Source organism: Leptopilina heterotoma, unplaced genomic scaffold (assembly GCF_015476425.1).
Source record: "Leptopilina heterotoma isolate Lh14 unplaced genomic scaffold, ASM1547642v1 Lhet_292, whole genome shotgun sequence".
NCBI classification, from domain to species: domain Eukaryota; kingdom Metazoa; phylum Arthropoda; class Insecta; order Hymenoptera; family Figitidae; genus Leptopilina; species Leptopilina heterotoma.
Genome location: NW_025110997.1, coordinates 718,504 through 740,329, shown reverse-complemented (window position 1 = coordinate 740,329; position 21,826 = coordinate 718,504). Strand labels below are relative to the sequence as shown.

General features: G+C 22.2%; 3 protein-coding genes across 4 annotated transcripts in view; all 3 read left to right on the top strand.

The window, feature by feature from the left end:
- Positions 1-19,781, top strand: part of LOC122504343 (ATP-binding cassette sub-family G member 1-like) — a 125,001-nt gene extending 105,220 nt beyond the window's left edge. Inside the window, exons 1-2 of one of the 2 annotated variants that reach the window (XM_043615414.1) lie at positions 15,102-15,181; positions 17,650-19,781. In XM_043615414.1, the coding sequence (XP_043471349.1) occupies positions 17,767-19,539 (1,773 nt within the window). In that variant the 5' untranslated portion in view covers positions 15,102-15,181; positions 17,650-17,766 and the 3' untranslated portion in view covers positions 19,540-19,781. Of the gene's footprint in view, positions 1-15,101; positions 15,182-17,649 lie in introns of those variants that run through there. The other variant, XM_043615413.1, reaches the window with a different exon arrangement.
- LOC122504348 (uncharacterized protein CFAP97D2-like) lies at positions 5,691-6,657 on the top strand. The gene is made up of 2 exons (XM_043615420.1): positions 5,691-5,837; positions 6,346-6,657. The coding sequence occupies exons 1-2, from the start codon at positions 5,754-5,756 to the stop codon at positions 6,562-6,564; spliced, it is 303 nt and encodes a 100-aa protein (XP_043471355.1). The 5' UTR covers positions 5,691-5,753; the 3' UTR covers positions 6,565-6,657.
- On the top strand, positions 8,831-11,529 carry LOC122504345. Its single transcript, XM_043615417.1, has 4 exons — positions 8,831-8,983; positions 9,877-10,077; positions 10,445-10,624; positions 11,052-11,529. Exons 1-4 carry the CDS (start codon positions 8,936-8,938, stop codon positions 11,442-11,444), a joined length of 822 nt encoding a protein of 273 aa, XP_043471352.1. The 5' UTR covers positions 8,831-8,935; the 3' UTR covers positions 11,445-11,529.
- Positions 19,782-21,826: the final 2,045 nt, after the last annotated feature.

Genomic DNA, 21,826 nt, shown 5'->3' with positions numbered 1-21,826 from the left:
TTTTATTGAAATGTTTTTTACTTGTTCTATAAAAAGAAAAAAAGTTATTTAAATGAAATAAAACATCTTATCAAACTTCTTTACTCCCTAATTTTTTATCTACATTTTTGGTATCAATTTGTTGCAATTTAATACTTATAACAGTGTAATCAAATGAATTCTAATTATTAAGATAAAAATTTTATTAGAATCAGCAAAACTATTTTAACGTAACAAATTAAAAGTGGGTTAATTAAATAATTTTCAGTGAAATAAACTTTATTCCTAAGTGTATAAGAATGCGACTATAAAATGCAGAGAGTTAAGTATAAGATGAAAGTATGTTTCGCCGATTGGTCAAAATATTTCCAGATGGGGATGAAAAGCTCGTGTCACATCAGACCCCTCTTATATATAGATATATGTATATGTTTATATGTCTCATATGAGATACAAGTATAAAACATCTCTGCCGTGAATCCCCTTTGGGAAGACCTTCATCGGCTCTCTGGAGTGGCCCACAGCTCATCCATTTGAGAGGATCATTGTTAAGGATCTCTACACGATTAAGATCGACGACCCTTATATTGCACGTTACGCGTTACCAACCGAATCCCCATTTATCTCTTACTACCTTTTTTTTCGAGACGCGATGCCGCGCTTATTCTATCAACTTTATACTCAATTTCACAAAGAACTTAATCATCAAGTTTGGAAAATTTGATACATTATACAATCAATAAGTATTTATTTCTTTTCTTGTAATTCTTCTAATATTAGAACTGTTAACTTAAAAGTATCAAATTGCAACGAATTGATACCAAAAATGTGGATTTAATCATAAATTGATCACAATTTTTGGTATCAATTCGATCCACTTTGGTATCAATTTGATAGTTTTAGTTTGGAAATATTATGAAGTTTTTCTAAGGATATCAAATTGAGACAAAAAACGGATCAAAAGTGTTGCGAAACAACATTTTGATTCGTTTTTTGTCTCAATTTGAAATTCTTAGAAAAACTGGTGTATATGTATGTACATTTAGAGAACTGCGGTGACGACGGGTAAATTGAGTTTTAGTAAAATATTATATTATTATATATTATATAATTCATTAATGAATTATAGTTTGAAAATATTTTCAATGAATAACATTTTGAAAATATTTTCAATTAATATTTTGAAAACATTTTCTTTTAATATTTTGAAAAAAGTTTTCTTCTGCACTTATCGTCGCGCATAAAAATGGAAAAATAAAAAAAAAGTATAAAGTCTCTTAGCCTGTTGCCTGACATAGGAAATATTTCTGAAATTGTATACTTTTTGTGCAGTATATGCGTATATGAGAGAAAAAAATTTTTAAGGAAAAATTTTACCCACAAACACAGAGAATATTGTCAATAAATCATCAGCGAAGCAATAATTTCGACCAGAAGGGACTTTGTCAGGTCCTCTAGTCGCATGGCCTCCGACTTTTCGTGAGGATTCACAACCTTAAAGTTGAGTTTATTATCTGTTTTATGACTGTGTCCATTCTTGTGAGATTAGACTATGTTTTCGCTAAAGTTAAATTTACCGGCACTCTCCAGGTTTGTCGAGAATATTCTATAGAAATGATTTAAGAGATTGGTGAAGATAGACTTTTACTTTTATAATTTACACGAGATTTCTTGTTGCTGAAATTTTATAACCCTTTTTCTCTCTCCAAAAGTCACTGTTTGCAGTGTGTAACTGTGATTTTAAAGTTCTGTTAAAGGTATACTGGATTCCTTTTTTTGGTTTTTGCTTTAAAAGCAAAAGGTCCAGACGTTATAGAAAAATTTTATTTGTCCAAGGGCCTACTAATTTTTATTTATTTGGTTTAAATGGAAATTTTATTCCGGACAAATAAAATTTTTACTTGAACCAAGTAAAATTTGTTTCAAATAAATTTTACTTGGTTCAAGTAAAAATTACCTCTGAGTCGAATATATATCTTTTAATTATGAACAAAAAGTTTTGAACGTTCAAATAAACGAAATATTTTTAATTAAAAATATTTTCATAGATTAATAAATACAATAAAAATTATAATACTCAAGTTTTACAATTAGAAACTTTATAATTAACTTGTTTGATAGTGACGCAAAAATTATAGTAATAAAAATTTAATTTGAAGGCGAAATAAATAAATAGACAAATAATTAAATTTATTTAAATCAAATAAATTTCATATTGTTGTTAATTTTACACCCAGAGAAATATTTACTTGAGTGAAACCTAATACTAAACTTGAAAATGAATTAAGATTTTTTTTCTTGTACACCCAGAAAAAAGATATATTTGACTGAAGCCAACTAGACTTTTTTAATTTTTGTTTCACTTTCAAATAAATTTTATTTGGTTTAAATACAATTTTTATTTATGTTGAATAAAATTTTTACTCAAAACAAGTAAATAATTTAGTAGGCACTGAGACAAATATGCACACAAAGAAAATTCTTATTTAAACCAAATATAATTTATTAAAGTTAAATAAAAATATATTTGTTTCAGTCTTTCAGAGCCTACTAAATTATTTATTTGTTTTAAATAATAATTTTATTCGATGTAAATAAAACTTTTACTTCAACCAAATAAAATTTAATTTAACACAAATTAAATTGTATTTGAACTAAATAAAATTTTATTTAAAGCAAATAAAATTGTATTCAAACCAAATAAAATTTATTTACAAAAAATAAAAGTCTAGTTGGCTCTGAGACAAATATTCTTTTATTTAACTCAAATAAATTATATTTAACTTAAATAAAATTTTTCTCTGGGTGTATAAGTTCTGAATAATGTTGAAACGCGAACGAAACTTATTTATTTTTTCTTCGAATAATATTTGCGTTACGTATAAATAATAAATTATAAAGATTTTAAAGGTTTAATTTTTTCATTGCTTTTTATAGCAATCAGTAATTTTTGAAAATATATTTTGTCAAAAAATTTCGTTCATTTGCGAACCATGAGAATTTTTGAATCGTAAAATTTTAATTGATTCAGATTTAGGGAGTAATTTTTGCGACAAAAGTTAAAAACATTTTTACTAATTCGAATTTAGAGAGTATTTGATTCAAATGCAATTTGTTTTCAATAATAATTCAAGAACAATTTAAACAATTTAAACAATTTTTTAGTTTAGTCCTTTCAAAGTGAGATAATTTTAACTCCAGACTAGCAATTTTCTGTTTTCAATTATTATTTAGTGCATAGCGTACTTGTCGTAGACAATTTTTTCTCCTTTTATTTTATATAGATTTTCATTTTTTCCTTCTGCTCGTGAATGAATGTACATAGGGTACAATGAAACATGTCACGTATTCATTACACTTTTAGGGAGAGAATATGTATTATTTACGTTTTCATTTTGATGAATCTATTGAAAGAGTCTATTTAGGGGACGTTTTTTCTTTTACTTTTTTTTTCTTTCTGTCTCTTTTTTTTCTTTTTCTTTTTTTTTGAAGAGGACGTCGTAACACGCTTTCAGGGGTGACATTCTCCGCCTCGTGCAAAACGCTATTGGTCCAGAGAAAACTCCAATCCCATGGATACATTCTCTTTCGTGTGCTTGACACACGAACGGTGGTGGAAATCCACTTCACATGCGTACATAAATCCGTGTATATGAGAATATATGCATTTGTGTGCTTTGTAATCCTTTACCTTAGTTTCTTTTTGTTGACATTGTTGTAAAAAAATTCTATTTAATTAGGACGAAGGAATTAGGAATTAGATTCTATTTTGAAGAATTTAATTTTTTAAATTGGTGCTTTTTATTCTGACAAGCGTCTTGTCTGAATTAGTTATTTTCTACTAATAATTAGTCACATTTGACTATTTTTTTTACCAACAATTAGTTATTTCTACTAATAATAATTAGTTATTTTCTACTAATAATTAGTCACATTTGACTATTTTTTTTACCAACAATTAGTTATTTTCTACTAATAATTCGTTATTTTCTATTAACAATTAGTTATTTTTTTACTAATTGCTGCATAAAATAATTAGCTCAAATTTTACTAACAATTACACGGAAAAAAATTTTTACATAACTACAAATTTCACTATATTATCGCCAAATTTGGAATTGCTTCAATTAATACTTTTGATATTCTAGAGAAATTTATCGCTGTTCCAGGTAAAATTTTTATTCCGTTTAGTTATTTTTTACTATGGCTGCAGCAAAAAAAATTAATAAAAATTTTTTTTATTAAAAAAAGATTTTAATAAAAATTAATCGTTTTAATTAGACATTAAATAAGCCAATTTAATTACTTAGTCAAAATTAAATTCATACGATCAACCACCTTTTAACTCTTAAAAACTTGTGATTTTTATGAAAATTTATTTTCACTTCTTTTGGGAAGCTAAATAAATTTTTTCTTATTTTATACGCCATCTTGGTTACGCCATTTTGGATTTTTAAAAATTGAATGCGAATTAATATTTATAGTTACTCAAAAATTTCCGTTACTTTAAGTCTTTTTTTTTTTTTTAATTGCATCTGTTCGCTGAAGTTCGCGGAATTTTTATATAATTTTTGGCAATTTTTGCCTAAACTTTTAGATTATTTTTTACGTTAAAAAATTATTTAATGCGTTGGTATAGAAATAGTTAAATTGTTAAGAATAAAATTAATAGTTTATTTAAAGAGTAATCTTGAAGGAAAATAGTGTTATAATTTATTATAAAAAATTGGATTATAAATACATTAAAATTTTTTATTTGATTCTAATAATAAATAAATACATAAATAATAAATAGAATAGCTAAGTATTCACCTGTTAATATTATCAAATAAATAATATTTGCTTGAATTAAATAATTTTTATTTAAATCAAATAAATTGCTTTGATCGAATAATTTTAGTATTTCAAGCAAATTTCATTTAATTGACTTAAATAAAAATTGTTTTGCTACAAATAAATATTTATTATTTACAAATAAATATTTATTTGATACAAATAAATATTTTTGTGATACAAATAAATATTTTTTTGATACAAATAAATATTTTTTTAAGAATAGTCAAGTAATCGTTTACTTGAAAAAGATAAATTCTCTTTTAGCTTAGAAATAATATTTTAATTATAAAAAAAACTTAAAATTTGTTCTTTGGAGAATAATTTTCTGAAAAAAAACCTGAAAATTAAAACTGTTTTCTAATAAAGAAAATTCTGTTTAAAAAAAAATGTAAAGAGGAATTAAGTGAAAAATTACTTTTAATTGGAGAATTTTTTTATTTTATTAAATTATGATCTTATTTTCAGAAAATTGTCGTATTAAAATAAAATACCTTAATTTATGACAATTTAGTATTACAATAAGACTCTTGTATTTTATTTGCAATACAATTTTTTGTGGATTATTATTATAATAATATTGTAATTTAATGTTTAAAATTATATTTAATTAAAGTAATTAATTATAATTATGTTAGAATAATAATAAAATAATGAAATCTTATTCTATAATAAGATGTTAATATTTCGAATTAACAAATTCAAATAAATTGGTATAAATATAAATTTAAAATAAAATAACTGAGAATAAATTGGATTAGAAATTTAAAAAAAATGTATCAATTTATTCTTATAAGTTTAGAATATTTTTGACCGTCTATTTATGCGAGTTTTTACGTAAAATCGATTCTCCTGGTTGCCAGAGAGACACACAACAGGACAGTGCGCGTACATCGAATAAACAGTGCAGATTTAATCAAAGTGAATTTCATATTGACACGATGCCGACTAGTGCAACAAAATTTTCTAAACGTGAAATTATTCCCGTTGGATATGAGGAAGCTTATCAGTTTCATCGTATTAAGGTAAGTAGAATATATTTTAATTTCTTGTACGCATCTTAGGAAACATTAAATTCAATAAACGTTAAATGAAACAAAATTTTTTATATATTTTATTTTTTTATATTTTTTTTTATTTTATGTATTTTATTTGAATTAAATAAACGTATATTTGTCTCAGAACCAACTAGACTTTTTATTTGTTTCAAATAAATTTTATTTGGTTTAAATATAAAATTTTCTTTGGCTCGAATATATTTGAGCCAAATAAAATTTTATTTAAACCAAATAAAATTTATTCGAATCAAATAAAAAGTCTATAGTTGGTCCTGAGACAAATATACCCATTTCTCTGGGTATAAATAAAAAATAGTATCAAATGTGTTTGTCACTTTTTATACTATTTATTTTTATTTCTAAATTCAGTCCGAGGTCTGAACAAAAATAAATTATACTTCATTCAAATAAAATTTATCTTTAGGTGAAATAATAATTTTGTTGCTATAATTAATAAAGTATTTTTTTTATACAGGTGCGGCTTGCAACTCCAACAGTGAATATGAATCCTCCCAAAAAACGGCCACACATTTTATTCGATGCAAAAAAATTGCAACTGGAACGTGAAAGACAGGCTCGTATTGTTCGAGAAAATTTTATTTTACTTCAGAAACTCCAAAGTATAATGTATGGTAATGCAAGAAAAAAGTATCCACTGACTCAGAAAAAATCCGCCTGCATAAGAACTCGTTGAGTAGATTTTTATACACGTTGATATGAAAAAGAATAACTTTCGGGAAAATAATTTATAAAATTTATTATATTTGTACTTTTATATAACGATGGTGATGATAATAATCAAAATTAGTAATATAATTATTGCTAATACTAATTGGTAATAATTTTAAAAGTAATAATTTGTAATAACTTTACTAATAATAATTTTTAATAACTTTACTAATAATAATTTATTGTAATAATTTTACAAATAATAATTTGTAATAACTTTACTGATAATAATTTATAATAATTATTACTGATAATAATTTCTAACGTTTCTAAATTATAAAGCGTGGTGTGAAAAAGTGTGAAATTATATTTTCCACTCAATAAACAATTTTACTTACTAAACAATAAGGTTAGAGCTTTAATTTCCTGTTATATAAAACGTTACGAAATTTCTAATTTTCAAAGAAAATTGTCAATGTTGATAAGATCAATTTTTAGAAGTTTGATTCTTGAGATTTTATCTGATATGAATTAAGAGAATTATTATTAATTTTGTGAAAAGGAGAATTGCATTTTGTTGATTAATAAAATAAACTTCAATTAAAATTTTTAAAAAGTCAACTTAAAAGGAATAAATTTAAATTAAAAGAATAAATTTTAATAGAAAAAACAAATTTAAATTGAAAGAATAGATTTTAATAGAAAAAATAAATTAAAATTAAAATATAAATTTTAATAAAAAAGTAAATTCAAATTAAATAAAAATAAAAGTCAATAAAAAAATTAATTTTTAATTAATAAACATTTCTTTTATCATGAAATGGTAAATGATATTTTTATTATTTTAAATTAGTAGTTGCTTTACTAGCCGCTAGAAAGCAGCACGAACTTGTGACTGTGTAAATCGATTTTTCCCACTATGTCGGTAAAACATTTCTCTGACGTGACAAATTTCTTTGCCAGTAATCGTAATTATTAAATGCAACAAAGTTTTTGGGATAATTAATTACCATTGAACTTTATTGTTTTGTTATTAATATTCTGATATTTGTTTTTATAAAATTATTCTTATAATTGAAAATTTTTACATTTTTTCGCATCGAGCGCCTAAAATACGACAAACCTATTTACACGCCTGTATCCCTGCAGTCGGGGATTTTTTTTCTTTATCTTAATGCAAAAATTAAAGATTAAAAAAAGTAATGAAGTACTAATAGAAATTAGTGAAGATAATGCAAAAAAGATCATGTAAATTATCATAATTATAAAAGCAGTATTAAAAAATAAAAAAAGAATAGAAGAAATAGTAATTATAAATGAATAAATAAATATATTTATTTACTTAATTATTTTATTTATTTATATTATTATTTATTATTATTATTATTATTATTATTATTATTATTATTTATATTATTATTATTTATATTATTATTATTATTATTATTATTACCTATTATTATTATTAGTATTATTATTTTTTTACTATTTTTTTTTAGTTATTTTTAGTTATTTATTAATGAATTTATCCTTAATTTAATTAATTCATTGAATTTTTAACAAACTATTTAAATATAAAAAATAGAAATATAAGAAATTTAAAAAAGACCTGATTGTCTAAATTGAACAAAAGAGAATAATAAAACAGTAAAGAAATAAAAATTGTGGAGTATAGATTTTTTTTGATAAAACTGGATATTTGTATTTTATTAATTTATTGAAAGTATATTTTCAGTTTATTTAACATTAATTTTTTTATACTTATTTTATACTTATATTTATATTTTTATTTATAGTTTTTATTTTTATTTATATTGACAGTTATATTTTTAGTTTTATTTATACTTATAATTATTTACCTATTTATAATCAAAATTTCTCCTGATTTCGCGATTAAGACGAAAAGTTAATTTTAGAATTATTCTTGTCATTATGAAGAAGATTGTATCCGGAATTAAAGTTGTATATTGACAAGTGACATTAATAAGATAAATTGTCAAACTTTTTATAAATACGCTTTCTCACTCTCTCGCAGTTATTTTATCAACATTGACCAATATTTGATTATGAATTGTTTTTTTTCTACACGCATTCTCATCAGATGAGAGAGAGAGTATTATTTTTTTATTTAGGAATCTGTTTTGCAGAAAATTTTTTTTCTTTTTCCACATTTCTACGTCATTTTCTCAAATATAAAAGGAATTCCTTGGTTATAATAGCGAAACAAAAAAATGTACTATGCGTTGTAAATGTAAGTTTGAAGTAATTTTTTATCAGTTAATTGTTGATTATTATCCGAGTTGATAAGATAGAATATATAAAAGAAAGGGACATCTCAAAGAATAGCCTTATTTGTTAATTGTTAGCCTATTAATGTGTTTATAATATTTGCAACTATGAAGTCCGCATTATTTTTATTATTTTTAGTCTCGGTTTCTCTTCAAGTAAGTGTAAAAATAGAAATTTGTTTTTCAATTTAGATTTTTTTTTTATTTTTATTAAAAATGGGAAATTATTTTAGCGTGGGTTTGATAATTTTTTGTACAATAAATAATTATGTTATATTATTTTTAATCTCAGTTTCTCTTCAAGTAAGTGTAAAAATAGAAATTAATTTTTTTTTGTTATCTTTATTAAATAAGTAGGAAATTATTTTAGAGTAGTTTTTAATTTTTTTAAATTTTTTTATATGGTAATTATGTTATATTATTTTTAGTTTCAGTTTCTCTTGAAGTAAATAAAAAATAGAAATTAATTTTTTAGAATTAATTTTTTGTTTTTTTTATTATAAATAACAAATTATTTCAATGTGTAGTTTTTAATTTTTTAATACAATAAATAATTGTTATAATATTTTTACTCTCAGCTTCTCTTCAAGTATGAAAAAAACAGATGTTTTTCAATTTTTTTTATTTTTATTGTGAATAGGAAATTTTTTTAATGATGCTTTTATATTTTTTTGTACAATAAATAATTATACTATTTTTAGTCTTATCTTCTCTTGAAGCAAGTGAAGAAATAGAATTTATTTTTTGAATTTGAATTTAATCTTTTTACTTTTATTATAAATAGCAAATTAATTTTATTCCATTTTTGATATTTTTTTTCTATAATAAATTATTTTTAGTCTTAGTTTCTCTTCAAGTAAGTAAAAAATTAGAAATTAGTTTTTGAACAAGAATTTTTAAAATTTTGTTTGAATTTTTTATTATCAGTAGTAAATTAATTAAATTTATTTTTTTTATTTTTTTTGTTTAATTGTATTTTTTATATAACAAAAAATTATTGGTGAATAATTATTAAATAGAATAATTAATTGGATAATTGACATTTCCAGGTGGATTTTGCTTTAAGTACAGTGGAATCTAGAATAGAACAATTAAACGAATTGTGGTACAGGGCACATATTATTTTTAAAAATGTGAAAGAATTCAAAGAAATTGAGGTGGACTCCAGAAGAGATAAGATCAATAATCAGACAATATATTTACTCGAAGAAGTTACAAGTTTAACACAAACGACACATAAACAAATCGAGGTAACAATTTCTGTGAAAGATTTTAATTATTTTCGGTGAGATTGCTTCTATTAGAATTAAAAAAAAAAAATAGTAGAAAAATTAAATTTCGATTTCGATAGTAAAATAAAGTGATTTAAAATCAGGAACAAAATCTATTTTTTATAAAAAAATTAAATCTAAAAAATTGAATAGAATAAATAAAAAAAATCAAATTTAAAAAATTTAAATTTAAAAAAGCGAAAGAGCTCGGCTGGTTTATTTGTTAAATAAATGAAAAATGTAATTTTTTATACAAACTGTATTTTATTCCTGATGAATTTTATAGAATTATTTATATGAATTTTGCTGAATTGTACAGAATTTACGGAATTTTTCGTGTTATCAGGAAGAGGCCGATACATATGCAGCTGAAGATGAAAATATAGATGTAGATTTGTGTTTAGATGCCGCTGTTGATCAATTAAAATACGTAATTGTTTATGATTGCGGTTCCTTTGGAACTTGTCGCAATCGTTCCGAAGTGGAAATAAAAACGATTATTAAAGAATTGATTCAATATATAAAGGTATTGACGTATTTTTTATATTCTTTTATTATTTTTTTAATATAATAATATTAGTTTATAAATTTTGTTCTACTGTACATTTTCTTTTTTTTTCGTATTAATTTTTTGTTTCGTCATTTATTTTTAATTCACAATAAATTAACAGGTGATTTTTTTTATTTGTATTTCTTGTATTTATTTTTATTTATTTTCACATTCAATTATTTATTTTTTTTATTATTATTTGTAAAAGAATAGCAAAATTTTTATTTTTTTGTTATTTGTATTTATTTTTTAGTTTTAATTTATATTTTTATTCTTATTTCATAAATAAATTAAATAAAAATGAATTTATTTTAAGAAAATTAAATGAAAATAAATTTACTTAATTAATTAATGACATAATTTTTGTTTGGTTATTTATTTTAAATTAATAATTAATTCACAGGTGATGGAGGAGACGAAAAGAACTATAATTTACGTGAGAGATGTCGCTTGTCAAAATCTCACTGGTTACGCGCAAGAATTATGTTTATATTGTCGAATTCCACAAATTGAAGTGCAAGTGGTGACATATGAGAAGAAAGTGCAAAGATTCACAAAGAGAGTGTTAACAATTATTGAGCAAATCGTTCAAAGTGTTAATAAATGTCTCAATGATTCGAGCGAAAAAGCTAAAGATAATATCAATAATATTGTAACGGAAACGAAAGAATGTTTCGCTCAACTCTGTAATAATTCCACGACAACAGCACAACCGCCAACAACAACAACAACGGAAGTACCAACATTGGAACCAACAACAGAAGAACCTACAACAGTAGCTCCAAAAAAACCATAAATTTATAAAAAAAAAATCTAAAACAAATCTGAAAGAAATAAAAATAAATTCTAAATAGAAAAATAGAAATGAAAATATTGAAATTAGAAGAAATGTGATTTTTTTAAAACTGTAGTTTTTATTTTTTTAATGTAGTTGATAAATATTTTGAAATATTTTGAAAATGTTGGTTAAATTCAAAGAACAGTGAAATATTTTTGTTATCTTGAAGGAAAATTTAGTATCTGTTGAGAAAAATTTTTTCTTCCTTTCGAAGAATATTTTCCCGATCGAGAAATGTAAAACGATGTTTTATTTGTAATGAATGAAAATAATTTTCGATTCAAGAAAAAATTTCGGCGAAATAGAAAAATAATGTTTTCTGAAATTAAAATAAAATGATCTGTAATTAAAATTGAATTTTCTAAAAATAAAATAAAATTTTCTCAAATTAAAGTTAAATTTTCTCAAATTAAAATTAAATTTTCTAAATTAGAAATAATTTTTCTAAACTTGAAATAATCTATCTAAATTAAAAATAATTTTTCGAAATTTAAAATAATTTTTCGAAATTTAAAATAAAATTGTCTAAAATTAAAATAAAATCGCAGTCGTTCTTTGAATTAATGATAATTTTATATACGTGTGATTTATATATTTGCATCGTAAGAATAAAACTTAGGACTTAAATTATTTTTCGGAAATTTATTTCCTGACTGCATTATCGAAAAAAAAGACGAAAAAGAAATGATTTAACGAACTGAAATTAATACACTTCCCTGATTCTTTATCTCTAATTAAATGATAATTTTTATCTTGTAAATCATCATTGAAAAATATTATCAATATGATAAGGTATATGGCAATGGGAGCTAAAGCCAATAAATCCGTATGCAAGGTAAATATTTCCTTTTTCTTTCTTTTTCTTCTTGTTGCATTAAATCGATTTGTTATTTTCTCGCAGCTATTTAAAAAGCGAATTCCTTCATTGAAACCTTGTGTATGAAAATGAAATTAACAATGATTTTATTTCATTGTAAACAGCTGATATAAAAACATGTTTATAACTGAATAAAATTACTCATCGGGTATATAATTATGTTATAATCCTTATTATAGTAATTTTTTATTGAAAATAATTTGCTCGAATCAAAGTCGGTATTATTCCATAAGCGGTATAATAATTAATTGTTATAAATACAATTAATAGAGAATATAGAAATAAAGTTGAAATTATTGTTTTTATTTGCTGTGACCTGTTTTTGTAATTTGATTAAATAATTCTTTTAATATTTAATCCTTTTAATCCCAAAAAAAATAATTTTTTTGGAAAAAACCTTGAAATTCTTTTAATAATTTAATTATTAAATTATTTAATATTATTTAATAATTTATTATTAGAATAATTATTTAATTTTAGAATTATTATTAACTAATTAATTCACAGAAAAACAATCCTCGCTGATAAACATTTTATCATTTATATTTAGGATAAAACAAATTTTTAAAATAAATTTTAAACAAAAAATAGAAAGTTTATAATACAAAAATAAATGTTAAATAAGTTAGAAAATATTTTTCTTTTTGGAAGGTTGTGTTAAAATTATTTATTTATTAATTTCATTAGATTCTCTATGTGTCTGTATGCAGTATGGAGGAAAAAATTATTGTAATTAAATGTTTATTCTAATTTATTTATGACTGTTTTATTATATTATTTATTTAAATTTATTTAGATTTGAAATTAAAATTATAAAATGACATGAATTGAATTAAATTGAATTATTATTTGAATTTAGTAAATTAGAGTAAAATAAAGTAAACAAAAAATAAAAATAACAAATAAAATTAATTTAATTAGAGTGAATAAAGAAGGAAAATTAAAATTGTAAAATAAAATTAATTCAATTAAAGTAAAGGAAAATAATGTAAATAAATAGAATCAAATTAATAAAATAAAATCAATTAAATTAGAGTAAATACATCAATAAAATTAAAATATCAAAATTAAATAAAATAAAATTATTTACATTGAAATATATTTGCATTGAATTTATTCATAACTATTAATGATACTTTTTTGTCAATGCGACAGAGATAAATATAGATCTCAAAAGGAGAAAGTCTTTTTATAAACACGTGACATTAAAATCATAAAAATGCAAGTGTATTGGAGTGAAAAACTGTTATTTTAATTTATAATCGTAAACTGATTTTCATAGCGCCTTTTTGTTGTAAATAACGATAAAAATTAAAATGTTTAAAATTCTAATTTCATATATATATGTATACATAATGAAGAATTTTACAAAAAAAGGGACAATTAACTTAGATTTATTCCTCACTTGCATGTAATTTTTGTTTCTCTAATAATATATAAATGTAAGTAAAGTTTTTTTTTTAGAATATATCTTTTTTTTTAAATAATATTCATGATTGGCTGTGCAATTAACATTATGTAAATTGACTTTTTTTCCTCCGTTGAATGGAATAATAAAGATTTCATAAATTACAAACTCTATGACACAAAATCTAGTTTCTGCTTTACAATGTTTAGAGAAAATTATCATAAATTTATAATTCCTTCAACATCTCCTTCATAATAATTGTCACTTTTGTTACATTTTATTGTTATTAATTGGTGAGAATGTCATAAATGCGTTAATGAAAAAAAAACTTCACGAGAGAGTTGTAAATTAATTTTAGAATTCATGTAATTTTGTTTTTTTAAACTTTTTATATAAGGTTCTTAATTCTTTTTGTTTACTGTTTTGTATTTGTTTGCATAATATTTATATAATTATGTTTAACAATAAAAATGTATTATATGTTATTATACCATAATTATATTATAATACTAATTTATTATTATGATTTATTTATTTATTTATAATTATTTAAAGTATTATTATAGTTAAAGTAAATAAATAAATAAAATAATTTAAATTAATTGATAAATGCTTTACATCTTAATTAATTTAAATTAATTATAATAATTGTTTAAATCTTTAAATATGTGAAATTGGTTAAATTATTTTTTACAATTGCTTTAATTATTTAAATCAAAAATATATTTAAGTATTCATTTAGAAAAAATAATCCATATTCTTTTTCAGTTTAACAGTTCATATTAACTGTAATATTAATTTATAAATAATTAAATATATTTGATAATATTTTATTTTAATATTAGTGATATATTTAGGCTTGGGAGGGGGGTAAGCAAAGTATCACGCTGTAATCAAATTTGCTGTACTAAACTATAGAATAAGTATCACACAGGGGGGAGGGGGTCTAAATACTTAAAATATCTATCACGTAATACGTGAATGACTTCTTATAAATGGGACAAGCCCGTTGAAACTTGAAATAAATATAAACCATTATTAAATTTAATAATAATTACTTATGAAATTTATTTGAAAAATATTGAAACAATTTAAAATATCTAGATTATTTTTTCCAATCGAATAATTATTTTTCTAATTATTATACATAATTAATAATATATTATTTATTTTATTTTTTACTAAGTAGTGATTTTTTTTAATGGTTGAATTTTCAAACTTATAATTCAGATCGAAAATGTCAATGTCTCCAAGTGATAGCCGGTTAACATCAGATCTTTTTATAAAAATACTTGAATTCTTCCTTAACATTATAAAAACAAATCCATGCGTGTAGAGTCAGTCTGTTGTTAGCTTCCGTGCATAAAAGTTTAAAGAGGATTCTGCTGGTTTTCATCCTTCATAAAACAGGTTTATATATGTTTCACATATTTATAGTGTTTCAATTTTTTTTTCTAATAATTATTATTGATTAGATTTGATCTCATTTAATCATGATTGATTTTATGTCGCAGTGAAAAATGTGAGGAATTTATTAGTATTTTTTGTTGTTATTATTATATTAATCATTAGTATAAAGATTATTTTTTTATATTATTTATGTGGACTAATAATACTTGTAATAATAATAATTTGTTTCAAAATAAATGGGAATGATAATAAAATAATAAAATAATTCGAAAGTCGAAATCTTCTTTCATAATAAAATAAAATAATTATAATAGTGAAAGTAATATGTAATTTTATTTTTATTATTGTTTACTATTATTTTATTGAACTTGACTATTATTTCTTCTTTTTATTATTATTAAAATTATTATTATTATTAAAACTATTATTATTCTTATTATTGTTTTTTTTTAATTTTGTATTATAATTATTTTTCATTATTTTGTAAAGAAAATTAATGTTGTCATTCGTTAATTAACAATTTATTGCTTAGTCGAAAATTGTAGGTAATTTTCATGTAATTCATTTTCCTCATTGATAGAAATAATTTTTTCTTGAAAATTTCTTGAGAAAATTAATTGTTAAGAATTTTTGTTAACGCAGTGATTTTTTGAATTATTTATAGAGTTATTAAAAAAGTGCAAAAATGTTATAATTATTTTTATTAGTATTTTTTGTGTTTTTTGGTAATTAGGATAGTGAAGTGTTTATGTTAATTATGTGTAATATAACGTTGAGGGAAAGGAAGAAGTTTCATATATATCACCTTCACCTTTTTCATTCTTGTTTGATATATTGATGATCGAGGTTTTTAATCTGTCTAAATTTAGTCACATCTTTCGGTTTGTGAATTTTTGCGGAATTGTTAAATATTTATAATTATTTTATTTCCTCGAGGTGAATATTTAAAGAGTGGAAAATTACTGTGTTTGTTTTTTTTCTTTCTGAGGTACAGTTAGTTGATGTTTTGTTTGTAAAATTTAGTTCAATTTTCTATACTGCTGCTGCATTAACAGTTTTTTTAATTTTCTTTTTTTAAAATTTAGATTTTTTTCGAATTTTCAAACAAATTTTATTAACGATTTTTTTGGAGATTTTTTCTAAGATTTTTTCAAATATTTTTGTTCTTCAAAGATTTTATGAAGATTTGATATAGACTTTTTGAAGGTTTTTAAAGATTTTTTCGATTATTTTTTCAAAGTTTTTATAAAGATTTTTTGAAGGTTTTTATAAGATTTTTTTAAAGATTTTTTACGAATATTTTTTCAAAAATTTTATAAAGATTTTTTGAAGGTTTTAAAAAGATTTTTTCGAAGACTTTTGAGAAGATTTTTTCAAAAATTTAATGAAGATTTTATAAAGACTTTTTGGAGATTTTTAAAGGATTTTTTCGAAGATTTTTGCAAAGATTTTTTTAAAGATATTTTTAGAATATTTTTTCAAAGATATTATAAATATGTTATAAAGATTTCTTGAAGTTTTTTTCGTAGACTTTTTTTAAAATTTCTGCAAATGTCTTGATAAAATTAGTTGACATTTTATTTAAAAAATTTAGTTCAATTTCTTTTTGCTGCTACATTACATTTTCTCTCAATTTTTACAAGTTTTTAATTCACTTTGAATAAATTTTTATTTTTATTTGAAATAAAAATTTTTAATGTAAAATTTTCTACTGTTTTTACAGTGAAAATTTAATTTTAATTAAATTATTTCCATCCTAATTTTTAAACAATCTTTAAATCATTTTTTAAAAACTTTTCAAAAATGTTTTAAAAGAGTTGCTTGATAAATTTTTTGTAGAAACAGTTCGTTTTTATCTTAATTTGTATTTTGCAATTAATTTTAATTTTTTTTTGCCTGTAGATTTTTAATTTTTTTTTCAAAAAGTAATTTTTCATACTTTTAATCCACTTAACATTCGTTATTTTTTTTGACACGATTGAAAAATTATTACAAGAATCTTTGCTTTTACAATTGATCATTGTTTTTACTGCGATATGAAACTATTAATTATTGGGTTTTAATTACAATTCCAAATATGTGATATAATTCAGTGTTAGGATCAAAAAACTCGATTTGCGCGTCATTCAAAGTCCTCTGAGTCATTCTCTCTCTCACAGCTGAGCTATGAAAAGATAAATATTATATTAAATAATTTCCGAATAATCTTGATTCCAAAAATTGAATAATAATAATTTTTGTTTCAAATGGATTTTTTCTTGAAGAAATAATTGAATTTTATAGAATGGAAAATATTTCAAGTTAAATTAATATAAAAATTATAAATATAAAATTATGATTATAAAATTACAATAACATGAAGGAAACATTCACTTTTTTTTGCAAAATTGTTTATCATAAATAAAATATATTTAAAGTAGACTGGAAAATCACGTTGGATAGGAATAATTTTGTATTTTTTTCCTTAGATTCATGCTGCTGCTACTGACTGGAACAATTATTTGTAATCGCTGAATCATCGAGTGTCTCGCGATACAAAAATATTCGCAGAATAGAATTCGCAAAAAAAGAAGGAAGGACAAAAAATGAATCACGATGTATTATCATCGACAGCGATTGATATTAATTTCCAAAAAATTAGTTGTTCATTCAAGGAGAATTTTTTGAGGGAAAAAAAATGTGTTCTTCAGGAAGTGAGTGGAAATTTTAAATGTGGTCAATTGACGGCAATAATGGGACCATCAGGCGCTGGTAAATCGACTCTTCTCAATATTCTCACTGGATTTCAAAGAAATTTCGAAGGTAGATTAATATATCAGAGTGAGAAGGGCGAGATAAGTTATAAACATTTTAAGAAGTACTCTCGCTATATTCAGCAGGATGATGCACTGTATTCTTTTTTCACGGTTAGGGAAACGATAACAATAGCTGCTGAGTTGAAATTAGAGAGTAGTATGAGTAGAAGTGTGAAGAGAAAAATAATTGATGATATTCTTAGTTCTTTGGATTTGATGAAGACGAAAGATACGATTTGTGGTAAATTGAGTGGTGGTGAGAGAAAGAGGTTCAGTATTGCCCTTGAAATGTTAAATGATCCTCTAGTCATGTTTCTTGATGAGCCAACAACTGGTCTGGATTCATCGGCAGCAATGCAATGCGCAACTGTATTGAAGAATTTGGCGAAAAATTCGAGAACCATCGTTTGTACGATACATCAGCCGAGTACAACTATTTATGAGATGTTCGATCATGTTTATATGGTTGCTGGGGGACGATGTATTTATCAAGGTGATCCAATGATGATTGTTTCTTATTTTAGTAGTTTTGGACTCACTTGTCCTAAATATCATAATCCTGCTGATTATGCAATGGAGGTGATGTGTAATGAATATGGGGATTTTAATAGAAAATTATCTGTGGGACAGAATTCGGAGATGAAAATGCAAACGTGGAGAAAGAAGCAAGAAGAGAAGATTGAGGGACTTAAGAAGGGGAATGTTGTTAGGACAATGAATCCACCGTCGGAATTTAATAAAACGAGAGTTTTGTTGTTTAGATGTTTTTTGCGATTCTATAAGGATTGGCAATCAACTATGATACGATTTTTCATGTATTTTTTGCTTGGTGTTCTGTTTGGTATGACTTATTATGATTGTGGTTTTAATGCGGAGAAGTTCCCCTCGAATATAGGAATGTTCACGTTAATTGGTATAATTGTGTTTTATTGTAGTTTATTGCCGGCTGTGTTGAAATTACCCTTTGAATTGAGTATCCTAAGGAAGGAAAATTTAAACGATTGGTATAAAATTCGAAGTTATTATGTTGTATTTGTCATTACGAATCTTATATTTCAAGCTGGTTTTGTTGCACTGTTTACTGGTCTGGCTTATGTTTTGAGTAAACAACCAATGGAATTGTTTCGTTTTCTTATGTTTGTAACAATAATGATATTGTTTGCATTTATTGGCGAGTCTATTGGTTTAATTTTGGGTATTATATTTAAACCGGTGGCGGGAATTTTTGGTTGTATTGTCGTTGGTTCATCTCAATTGTCATTTTGTGGTTATTTTATTTATTACAATCATATGTCACCGTTTGTTTATGAATTATGTCAATTTGTTTTTACGCGCTATGTTAGTGAGGGAGTACTCAATAGTGTTTATAGATATGATCGAGAGAAACTTGATTGTCCAAGTGATGTTATTTATTGTCATTTTCGTGATCCTACTATTTTTTTGCGTGAAATTGGTCTTGATGAGCCGAAATTTATCACTGATGCGACGGTATTGGCGAGTCATGCGGCATTTTTCTTTATTGTTGGATATATTTTGTTGAAGAAAAAGGTGTCTAGTATTTGAGTGGTTTTTTTGTGAAACTTTATTTTTTTAATGACTGAAAATTTTGAACGTTTAAATAGACGAGGATATTTTTGTTACTTCCCTTTTGGTTTTTGAATTTTGTTGCAAAATGGTTTGTAAAATTTAAATCTTAAGTATAAACAAATATTTAACTCTACTTATTTTACATAATACATTTTATTATAAATTTACCATAAGTAAATGTTCAACTCACATTATTTTTCACTTGAGTATAAAAAAATCATTCGAAAATATTTAAAAAGAAAAAGAAATTCCTTTATTTGAACGTTCGAAATTTTAGGGAAACAATTTTTTTTACTTTGATTTATATTTATGCTGATTCGTTTTTTATATGTATTCATTTGTGTATATATAAAAGTAGATAGTTCTCAATAAATTGTTAATTTTTTATAATTGTAAATAGTTTTTCGTACATTATTCTAGTTAATGATTTGATATCATTAATATACTTATATAATTAATTAATTATTAAAGGAAGAATACTTATTTAATATTATATTTTATTTAATAATATAAGTATTATATTATTAATTATAATATAATATATTACACATTAGAAAATATTTGACTCTCTAAATCTGATTTCGTAAAGAATACATAATTTTTATTAAATTTCTAACTTAACTTTTTTTTGTAAAAATTAATAAAGAAATAATAGCTATAATTAGTACTAATAAATTGACCATTTGTTAATTAAAAAGTAATTTAAATAAATTATAAAAGTTGTGTTATTTTTAATATGATTATGACATTAAAAAATAGTTTTAATAATTAGTTTTAACAGTTAGTTCAATAGTAAGATAGTTTTTAATAAATTGTTAATTTTTTATCTAATTTAGGGGAAAATATATTGTTTTCACAAATTATAATTCAACGATTTCATAAATAATAACATTTTTTACAGGGATTCAATTATTTTCATAAATAAATACATAATAAAACTCATCGCAATCTTTCAATTATTTTTAATTTTTAATATAAGTTTAAAGGAATTCCTCGAAAAATGTAATTATTCTTAAAAATTTTATTAAAATTCAGCAAAGAAATTCAATTATTTTAAAAACTTTGGCTACAATTTCTTTATCACAATTTAAGTATTATTTTCAATACATTTTCAATTAAATTTCTTCAAAAAATTGAATTATTTTCATAAATAATGAAATTCTTTGTAACAATCAAAATTTTTTCAAAATAATTTTCATAAAATTCTTCGTAGAAATTTAATTAATTTCAAAAATTTGTCGAAATTCAATTATTTTCAATGTCTACTATTTCAATAAAATTTCACAAAAGAATCCAAATTATTTAAAAAGAGATTTTAATAAAATTCGCCTCAAAGAATTCAATTATTTTCAAAAGTATTATAATTCTTCGCAAAAATTCAATTATGTTAAAAAATTTACAAAAATTCTCGTAAAAATTTTTATTATTTTTCTGAAACATAAAATTCCTCTCTGAAATTCAATTATTTTCAAAAATTATAACCAAATTCTTGGCTGAATTTCAATTATTTTTAATACAATTTTCGTCAAATTTCTCGAAAAATGAAATTATTCTTAAAAATTTTATTAAAATTTGTCAAGAGTATTAAATTATTTAAAAATTTTGTTGATGAAATTCTTTATGAAAATTCAATTTTAAGAAACATTCAATTATTTAATAAAATATTTATTTTTGTCGTTAAATAATTGAATTCTCGTAGAATTTTCTAATAAATATTGATTTAAAAATTAATTTCAGTTAAAATTTTAGATTATAATTGAATATTGAAAGCATTATAGCGTGGATTTTTAGAAATAATTGAATTTTCAAAAGGTTTCAAATTAAAATCTTTGAAAATTTGAACTTTTCATACTTTTAATTAAGAATTCTGTAGAATTATTATTTTTTAAAAAGTTTATTGGAATTTTTTTAATTATTCAAAGTTTTTAATTTCTAATATATTTAATTGAGGAATTTTTAGAATAATCGAAATTTCATAAAATTAAATTGTGAACAAAAGAATTTGAAAATTCTCAAGGAACCTGGAAAAATTCCATTTTTTAACGTGGAAAAGCTGGAAAACTCAGGGAATTTGAAAAGAGCAAAAGCGTGGCAACCCTGAATAACCAACTTATTATTAATTACTAATTTTTATTGTACTTTTGAATTGTTCTATAAAAATTAGTAAAAACTAAAAAGTAATTAATTTACTGACAAACTGACTAATATTATACTAATGAAGAAAATAAATATTATTACTTGTATTATTTTAATTAGGATTATC

Coding starts and splice junctions, on each gene's coding strand:
- LOC122504348 (XM_043615420.1), top strand. CDS start 5,754: ATGCCGACTAGTGCAACAAAATTTTCTAAACGTGAAATTATTCCCGTT. Junction 5,838..6,345: donor ATCAGTTTCATCGTATTAAG/GTAAGTAGAATA, acceptor TTTTTTATACAG/GTGCGGCTTGCAACTCCAAC.
- LOC122504345 (XM_043615417.1), top strand. CDS start 8,936: ATGAAGTCCGCATTATTTTTATTATTTTTAGTCTCGGTTTCTCTTCAA. Junction 10,078..10,444: donor CGACACATAAACAAATCGAG/GTAACAATTTCT, acceptor TCGTGTTATCAG/GAAGAGGCCGATACATATGC. Junction 10,625..11,051: donor AATTGATTCAATATATAAAG/GTATTGACGTAT, acceptor ATTAATTCACAG/GTGATGGAGGAGACGAAAAG.